Source organism: Hylaeus anthracinus, unplaced genomic scaffold (assembly GCF_026225885.1).
Source record: "Hylaeus anthracinus isolate JK02 unplaced genomic scaffold, UHH_iyHylAnth1.0_haploid 12001, whole genome shotgun sequence".
Classification (NCBI taxonomy): Eukaryota; Metazoa; Arthropoda; class Insecta; order Hymenoptera; family Colletidae; genus Hylaeus; species Hylaeus anthracinus.
The window spans coordinates 16,637,859-16,647,765 of record NW_026534348.1 but is presented as its reverse complement, the minus strand read 5'-3'; the positions used below and the strand labels follow the sequence as shown (position 1 = coordinate 16,647,765).

Below are 9,907 nucleotides of genomic sequence, written 5' to 3'. Positions count from 1 at the left end.
AATCTTGAAAAAGCATACCGAACCAAATGAGTTTAGCGAGCAGACCTTAAAATGAAAAAACGATATCGTTACCACGAAGGGGTTAACAATTTCCACCTACAAACCTATCAACGCGATATTTTCCAAGACTTTCACGAGTCAATTACCCCCGAAGGAGCCTTCTCGCGAACTAAACTTCCACTTACAAATCAAATTTTCATAGCTAAAAGGCCAGGTCGATTATTGGTCGAATTTCGGAGCATCGCCGACGAATACCACGTGTTTTGGAGCAGAGAAAGACGTTGTTGAAAACTAGTTCGGAGGCTCGATCCCTTCCCGTCCATGTTCCGGCTCGAAAGTAGTATAGAATGCGGCCCCGCTCTTAGACGAGGCCTCTATTGATCGATAGACACGTTAAGGTTATTTATGGCGGCTATCTCTATTATTGTTCTTACACGAATCGAGCCAGGGACTAACGATCGCTTTGTGGTTCACGTGGCAGCTGGTATCCCTCTAGGTGTGGTCATTAATAAAACCGTAGACCGTAACAACGATCTTACACGTTTCTTCGCGAACTTGGCGTTGCTCGAACAAAGGAGTCGCCTTCCGTTCGGTTAGCCAATCCGACCGCGGTCAGATACGAAATTTTCGAACGCCTCTGGCGCGCAACTGTTTCTCGCACGCGTATAAACGAGTTAACCGCGAAACGCGGGTATTTCCCCGACGTGAAAAACTGGCGAACAAGTATCTTATCGCGCCACGGTTGTCGCGCTATTTGCATTACCGATTAAAGGTGACAAAGAAATTTGACATCAACAAATTAGTCGCGTTTCCACGATTATCGTATCACTTGAACAATTACCGGCTATCTTGTATAAAATATTGAACGTGTCGCGGCGATTAGCGTCTCGTTGGGAATGGTTGAATTGCCGAAAGCAACCAAGTAGAAACACCATTTTTGTTTAACATCTGGCGGTGCAATTCTCTCACGTGTCCAGAAATCATGTAACAAATGATCGATAACCGTCCACGTTGGTTTGACACGTGAACGACTCGTTAATTGCAGGCTAACGCGTATCGCGCGATAGTGTGTGTGACCTCCTTGTAGATGAATTCGATTACGGTCGTTAATTGCAGCGTTTTTAACGACGGCTGGTTAAGAGTCTCGCGTGTTTGCAATGCATAGGCTCGCTCCTTTCGTGTCGCGAGCAAATAACGTTTCCACAGAAGAAGAGTGCCTCGCTCGATTAGACGTTGAAAGAGTTAATAGCTGTAATTTTCCCTGCATCGGTGGAGTGTGACATCGCTGTTTCTAATGACGTTAATTACGCCGACTGTCCTTAAACACACGACGGAATCGTGGCGATCTAAACTCGCGGAAGCGATAAGTTACCTTTCACCGTCAATAGGGTGTTATACCTCATTTGCGTCGAAACAAAAACGAATTCTCTTTTTTTGTACGCGTAGATGGATAGGTTTCTTAGAAATGATATAGAAAAGAACTTGTTGAAAGAATTGTATCAGCGATAGGAATATAATGCCTAGAGCGATGGCGTGGAAGCATTGATGCGTCGGGCAGTATTAGCTACAACTCCATTTTGAGTCCTCGCGATTAAGGGAGATATGAAAAATATTTTTTGGAAGCTTATTTTGTGTTCTATTCGAGGATGTAACATTCGTTTCGATGAGGCGTACGTACTCCTACAAAAAATTATCCGCTAGCAAAAATTTAATTACTCCAATACCAATCACTTTAAAACTTTATTGTCCATTCAAGAAATTTCTGAAACTCAAAGAATTCGCTTTCTAAAGATAGCATTCTTGACTACCCATTTAAAATTCTCAATTTTCAAGTAAAATTGGCCGTAAGTAAGTTGTCACGTGGTCGTATCGAACGATCAGCGTCGAGGATACGAACCCTTCGAAGAGCAACGGCTGTCACAAATCCAGCTCCGAACAAACAATCAATTCAATCCCTCGGATCGAACACGAAGCGGCCTAACGATTGATCGACCGTAAAGCAGAGTCACGTGACAGAACGTAGTCGGAAGTGCGGAGGCAACAAGGAGAGAACGGACGCGGAAAGGGAGTCTGCAGGCCAGCATCTGCCGCGGAGATGGATAATACATTTGTTCGTTAACCGTCCCGGAGCCCCACCCCGAAAAAAGGCGTTGGAGCTGGATAGACGCTCGGGCAAATTTTTGTATAAAGCAATTTCGACGTCGGCCACGATAAAATCCACGTCAGCGAGAGAACGCTTGTCGACTCGAAGAAATGAATTAGCTGCCTCCTGGATGGGAGAGCTTGGTGGGGAGGAACAAAAGTATGGAGTAGTGGGTACCGGTAAAGTGGGAGGGGAGGCTGTGTAGGCGTGGCGTCGCAGGGAGGGGCGAGAATGTGGGCGATATCTCCGCGCGAACGCGGGTGGGGGATTAAAATGGGGCGGGGAGAAGCTGCGGCTCTTCCTAAGATTCGCAGTGGCGCGGATACTTTCGATTCTTCGGCTAAAACTCTGAGACGGACGTGACTTGGCTTCGAAAACGTAAATTTCATTAATCGATTTCTCAATTTAGATCGATCCCTAAGTTGTTATCGAGGATCTTCGGTTAATTTTCTGAGAGGAGTATGTAAATGGTTAAAGAGTAATCTCAAGGAAGCCCGTATAGTCTCAAGAAAGTTTAACATCGGAGTGACCGACTATTTCGGAACTGTATAAGAAGCAACGCAGTTCGCAAGAAGTGCAGGAGCAGATGGTTCTCGAAACGGTGCGAGGGTGGAAGGAGCAACGAATAGGACAAAAATCGCGTCGCTGTTGAAACGAGACTGGAGCGTTGCAGCGGCATCGATCGCAGCGGACTCTAGCTCCAGCCCCCCTACTATCCCTGCCACTGGTGGTGGGGACTCGTCAACGAGAGGGGAGTAAGGTAGACCTTACGGCAGAGGGCGGAGCTTGTGACTGTAGAGTTAATAGAGATACAATCGAGGGTGTCTAGTGCACTGCACTCCAGGCTGGGGCGTAGGAGGAGTGAAGGGGCGATGGGGGGGCGGAGGGGAGAGCGGTAAGTAGGGACCACAGTTCCCCTAGTTTAGACATCACTGAGCGACGGATGGACAGCCAGTCAGACCCGTCACAGCACTCGCTCGAGTCCTCGGAAACCTCGGGAAAAGCCAATACGAAGGAGACTGTCTCAGGCTTGGGCAGATCCAGCGTCGAACCGTTAATCTCGCTTAGGGCAACCGGGACACCGGACTCTGCGGCGTCTCGCTGTTAGGCGAACCATAGCCACGTGATCGACGCGGCGCATCATCGTCCAAAACATCACGCGATAACGCACGAGGACCCTGAAAATTCGGTGACGCGAAGTCAAGGGACGATTCGTGTTTACAAACAATCAGTGAAGGGGGTACAGTGACACGTGTCAGTGATCATAAGACTCTAAAGGACCTCTAGCTTGTGAATATCAGTGTTGCGACCTACATTGTGACACATTCATCCGATAGACAGTTGAATGTAATTAAACGAGCGTGCTTTCGTGCTCCTTCGCAATGATGACGACAGAGGGCTAGCGTCCAAGTTTAGACTCGATCTTCCAATTGTCATCAGAGATATTCACATCAGCCCTAAGCAAGGCGATTCGAAGAATCAAAAGATGAGCGTAGCTCTGGTAACGATGGACGCTGCGTACGGTCTTCGACTGGGGCTCGGTGGCCACCACCATCATCATCACCACCATCCCCATCGAGTTCGATCTCCGGAGAGACACGTGGTGCCCCATCAAGATCAACAACAGGATCGGAAAGACGCGGAGGCGCCTCTACGATTCAGCGTGGTGAACATTTTGAGACCAGACTTCGGTAGAGAGGCGATTCTTAGCACGAAAGCTCCCAAGCAGCCAACTTTGACCAGTGGACACTCGACGATCCCAATTCCAATACCGCGACACAGTCCTCTGTCGTTGCCGCGGGATCTGAGCCTGTCGTCCAACAGACTGTCGCCCTCGAGACCTCAGGCGTCCAGCTTTTCGGTGCACAGAGAGAGGGACCTGTTTTCGTCCCACTGCGGACTGACCTCGCCTCTGCAGAGGAACAGCGCCCTCAGCAGGAGCGGAAGCCTCGAGAGCTTGGCGAGCAGCAGAAGCTCCGTTACGGGAAGCTCCGTAACAGGAGCGCCTACTTTGGGATCCACGTCGTCCACCATCAGCGGCGATTCTTTGAGCGGAGACAGCAGCTCTGGTAGCACACCCAGCACAGCTTCGAGTACACCGGGTGGACTGAGCGGACAGAGTCCTTTCCCTGCGTGGGTCTACTGCACCAGATACTCCGATAGGCCCTCTTCCGGTAGGTGTAGCAGGTTCTTTTAAAATTTAGTTGGTATCGGTGAAAGGTGTTCTTGCTTCTTATAGTTCTCTGCATCCTCCTTATTCGGATCTTCTGAGTTCTTCTTTTACTTGTATTATTCATTACTTCCTCACTGGTCACATACTTCACAAAACATGACTTTATTCTGAACTTATTCAACTTTAAACGAAATTGCGTGACTTACATTGGCAACGTCCTCAATAGCGACTATTTTCATCGTCCCAAGGACCATCCGCGTGTCCTCGTCGCACAACGGACAGATACGTCTTGGTTAATCGCGCTATCAAGGAAGTGCGGCGCGACTACTTAGCCATAGCAGCGATTCTGGTTCCAGCGTTCCTCCGTATCCGCTTAATCAATTGACTTTGGCGACCGTTACATCTGGAAACCAGTTTCCTATGTAAATCGACGCGCGTTTCCCGGGATAGCGAGGCTCTATCGAAAAATCGCGCTCGCCTAATTACACGCGGCTATTTGCAACACTCGCGGCGATTGGGTTCCGTAAAGAAATACCAGTTTCCCGAACAGTCGTTCCAGTTCCGATTTAGCGTTACCGGAGTGTTCGCGATCTCAGCCGCGCAGCTCATGTATAATCGCGAGCCTGAAACATCGAGTTGCCGCGGCATGAACGTACCACTCGATACCACCTGCGCTCGTTCGCAGAACTTAATTGTCCGCAGCCTATATCCGCGATCTACCATCCCCCAGCAATCGTTGTGTCCCAGATACGTCGCGTCTAAGGTCCTGCCCGCTCAGGGTGGTCCCGCGCCACTCGTGTTACTAATTACCCCCAATCGTGATCCACGTTTCCCATCGGGCGCTAATTAAGGAGCGCGTCCAAGGGTGATCGATCGGAGATGCTAGATCTCAATCGAGTGCGAACACGGAATTTCTCGGTTTCGACTATCGCGAGCTACCCTGGCGAGGAGCTTCTGAGCAGCTGAGATGGGGGACTGGGTTGGAATTGGGGATTTAGTGGGGTGACCTTTATCTTCTATCATATTCTTATATGTTTACTTACCACCTCAGCTCTGAGTCAGGTTTGTCTTTCTTGGAGTCTTCGTCAGGTGTTCTCCCCACTGAAACAAATACGACGATGAGGGTTAATTTCTACCGAAACAATTTTTAACTGAAGGAAAAAGCGCATAATAGCTTCTTGGATTTTTATATGTTTTTACGCTATCACTGGGGTGCTACAACCCTCAAGAAGGGTATCTAATAATTCTACAGCACTCTTTTTTAAGAATTCTTTCACTTAGCTCCACAGGGGTTAGCTTAATTACGTTTCACAATTCGGTCCGTTACGCAACCGAGAGTAAAGAAAGTGCGTTCGATGGCCAGTTCGCTATCGATAGCGCGTGTCTCGATGTCATGCCGCTTATAAATATTCATCGGAGCGAACACGCGTCGGGGCCAGCGGACATAGATTTTTTCCGTCTGGGTCTAGGCGCGCACCCAATTTGGAAACACACGGTGATAATCTAGGCCTGGCTCGATAGCAGCTACAGGTAAAACCGCGTTCGATGCTCGTTGCAAAAGAAAATTATCCGCCGTCGCGCAGATAGTCAGGCAGCCGAGCACCGCCTCAAGGGGACCTCATTCTGTTCCGCTTAATTACCATTTACATACTTGTCGCGCGGAAGATTTGGCCGAACTTCGCCTATAAATCTTCCCCCGGCGTCATTTGTTTCAGCGGGATTTACGGATCGTGGGTGTGCACCGTCGCGAATTCGAGTGTATCGCGGGGGAGACGGAAAGATTGGACCCCAGTTAAGGGGAATGCGGCACCATGAATAACAGGGGACGTGGTCCATGTCTAGAAAGTCGACAGACCACGCACGACTGGCAATTCCTCCCGAGACTGAGCCTTCTTCCTTATAATTCATAGTCGTCCTAGCCCGAGCAAGCTCTACTGAATAATTTTATTGATATCACGATTCTGGCTACATGAAGCACTCTCACACAACTGCTACAGTGCTTTAAAAATACTAAACCAACATAAAATATTTTTTATCATTTTTAAACTTTATAAATCTGTGTACTTACCATACAAAAACGTTCAAAAAATTGCACTATCAATAGTATTTCTCATGAATTTCACCGCGAACCTAAGATTATTTCGTATCTTGTACCCGAGAATTTTCAAAGTGTTTTTGAAACAAGTACCTCTTCCACACTAACGCTTTTAATATTCGACTGACTGCTCTTAGAAGGTGTTGGGCACCTTATTGCGGAATAATAACAAGCACCATTATTATCATTATTTCGGCCATTGTAGCTATCCTATCTAATACTAACAATTACCTTTAAGTTGTGAAAAATTGAAGGAACATTGAAAATATTTTTTATGATTTTAACGATTTCAGGTCCAAGGACACGGAGGGTGAAACGGACCCAGAACCCCAACAAGTCAGCCTCCCCCGAGGAGAAAAGACCGAGGACGGCGTTCAGCGCTGAGCAACTGGCCAGGCTGAAGAGAGAATTCGCGGAGAATCGGTACCTAACCGAGAGAAGGAGGCAGCAGCTATCGCGAGACCTGGGACTGAACGAGGCACAGATCAAGATCTGGTTCCAGAACAAGAGGGCGAAAATTAAGAAGGCCAGCGGCCAGAAGAATCCCCTGCAGCTGCAGCTGATGGCCCAAGGCCTGTACGATCACTCGACGGTGCCCGTGGACGAGGACGGTGAGGAAATCACCGTGACTGGGGGCACTCATCCGCAGTAAAGACTCAGGCTGTACGCTTTTTCTCGCATGAGTTTGGTCGAGGCCTTCCATTTCGAGTCATAGAGTATGTGCATACTTGATCCAGACCGTGGGGCTTTTCCTGCACTTGGGGGTGGTTTAGAGATAGAAGGAGGTTACCATCAATTACCATCGCAGTATTTTAGAAGCCATAGAGGGTGGAGAATACGATCAATTTCGTTTAGCAGTATCAGAAATTCTTTGAACTGTGTCCAAGTGACGGTTGAAACAAGGAGGAAAAGGTATTACTATTGGGTCGTCCAGAAAGTTCGTGCCAATTTTGAATAGGTACTATTTTGCTCCACAATCTTTCCACCTTTTAAGGAATGTACAGATGTTATTTGTTTCCAACCATTTCGATATATTCAGACCTGTACCACCTACCAAAGATCGACGTGGATTTTCCAGACAACCCAATACTTCTTCCTTCTTTATCAAATATAGAAAGTGTACAATGCTTTGGCTCTACTCTTTAAATAACAAGGCTCGTACTATCGAGCAAAGTAAATTGATCACCCATTGGTCATATAATTACTCACACTAATCAGAACACAGCGCTCCTATTCCTTCATTAGTATTTTTGATACTCGTAGTAACGTTCCAGCGTTTCTGCTCGAATCTGTTAGCCGACGTCATTAGTAAGGCTTATCCAGCAGACCCTGGCTTAGACGCGACGCTATTAATCCTTGGAGCACAGTCTCTAGTTACTCGATAGTTTACTAGTACATAATTAGTTTGACCAGATTGTTCGAACGATTAATAGTGCGGAGTTCGAGACGGGATCCGCTAGATAAGCTTTATCGATGAGCCTAGCTACCATATCGAGGATGAAGCAATGGTGCCCTCGCAACCGAAATTGCTGGTTCGTGGAAATTTCCAAGTCTAGAGGCCTTTACCATCTTCTATGCGACGGGAAGTCGATAGTTTTATGGATTCTTCGAGAGTTTTTAAGAGTCTATGAGCAGTGATTAAAAGAAATCGATAACAAGGACGGGGACAGCGATCCCCTAGTTAAGGTACTACCAAATACTACCAATTTTCTACTCTACGGAGACATAGTAAAGAGAATGAATCGCGAAACAATGAGTCCCTTAATCCCTCACTTGCGGAACACGAATTGATAACACAAACATTTCTCGTTAATTTCGATAAACTTTTCTTGGACACGTCTAACACAGCTCTGACGGCCACTTATCACTCGGCTCCAACATCGATTAATTCATGAATATGTAAATATCCAACCAATAATTTCTGTTTCGAGAAATAAAACAAAACCCGCGCGAAAGAGGAGGGTTAAAAGGAAAAGCACGACAGTCGTCAGAGGAACAGCGTGTTCTTTCTGGTTGGTACGATCGTACGCCGACTGAGACTTTATATTTATCGACTCGTGCATGTGTATCGGCTCGGGTACGATTCTGGTGCGCGAGCTCGATACCGATCCTTATCGATTAGACGCTTAAATTATTTATTTCTCTGTACATAGTTGTAAATAGGACTGGTCCGTAATGTGTATATGTATGATACGAGATAAAGTTAATAGCAGCGCGAAGATTCTATATATTATTCTGTATGTATGAGTGCGCACGGTCGCGTGAACACGAAAACGATCTCACACTGTATATTCCTAATTATTCTACCAACGTACGGACGATTATATACATGTATATGTTATACGCGTAGACAGACTCGAAAGGTATATACACGTATATCCCAGTGTCTCACAATAAGTGGTCGATATAATCTATGTAACCCGCTTACATGTTGCCACCGATTAAATCGAATTAAAAATACCAGCTTGTTCTTTCTGTGTTATTTTCCTGCCCTCGAATTCCTCCAGGCGATTCATCCAGGTGCAGTTATCCAATCAAATCTTCCTTTCTAAGTACGTGACGAGTCCACCGAAGCGGTGTGCTGTTTTTTTTTTGTGGAAGGTTCTCATCATTTTGATTAGAAAAATTGGTTGGGAGAATGTTTCGATTACTGGCGGCTCGCTTATTTTAAAAGTTAAAGAGCGCTCCATCTTGGAGCAGTATTTACCAATTTATTGTTCCATAAATCAATGCTCCACAAATTAATATAATCAAATTAATATCTGATTTCGCATGAATTCTCCTCAACTCACGCGTTTCTCCTCATTACATTGTATATTAAACGAGGAATTTAATCACCCGGCATTCCAAACCGCGAGTATCCTTTCGAAGAAATTTAAGTATCGAGAATAATTGCGCCGCAACCGCTCGACGATTTTCGACTTTTAACAAATTTCGTCCCCTCGTGAAATTAAAAAAAAAAAAACAAAATAAAAGAAAAGGAAAGGAAACGCGAACGTTTATGGGCGAAAGCGGGAACGTAGTTAGTAGAATTTACGTAGCCGAGAAATATTCGTATCGCGGAGGGTAGGGGGCGAGCGGGGACGCCTCCGGTGCACGCCCCATTCGCTGGTGACGCGCCGTGACGCGCTAATTGATCCCGAATTAACGAGCCACCCGTTATCCCTAGCGCGACCGACAAATGGAACGCTGCGAGGATGACAGTGCGCGACTATTTAGTTCAAACGCATTAGCGCACATGGCGGCGGCGATCGACGCCGGATAAGCGATATACGCGCACCTGTTTAGACGCGCTGCCATACGCTGCCGCTCGCCAACAGATTTACAAGCGTACCTTTTCGGATTCTGAAACGCTCGCCGCTAGTCGAAGTGGCGCGTAACTCTTATCCTCGAAGGACTTACAAATGATGATCGCGGTATCCGGCGATCGAAAATTAACCGACGAAAATTGACGTTTTAGTTGCTTTATTTACTTTCTAATTCTATGGGAGATAAT

The 9,907-nt window shown here is 46.7% G+C and overlaps 1 protein-coding gene across 1 annotated transcript; it reads left to right on the top strand.

Annotated features, from left to right (window-relative positions):
- The first annotated feature begins 3,093 nt into the window (after positions 1-3,093).
- LOC128890594 (homeobox protein engrailed-1a-like) lies at positions 3,094-8,845 on the top strand. Its single transcript, XM_054149246.1, has 2 exons — positions 3,094-4,317; positions 6,705-8,845. The coding sequence occupies exons 1-2, from the start codon at positions 3,630-3,632 to the stop codon at positions 7,061-7,063; spliced, it is 1,047 nt and encodes a 348-aa protein (XP_054005221.1). The 5' UTR covers positions 3,094-3,629; the 3' UTR covers positions 7,064-8,845.
- The last annotated feature ends 1,062 nt before the right edge of the window (positions 8,846-9,907 follow it).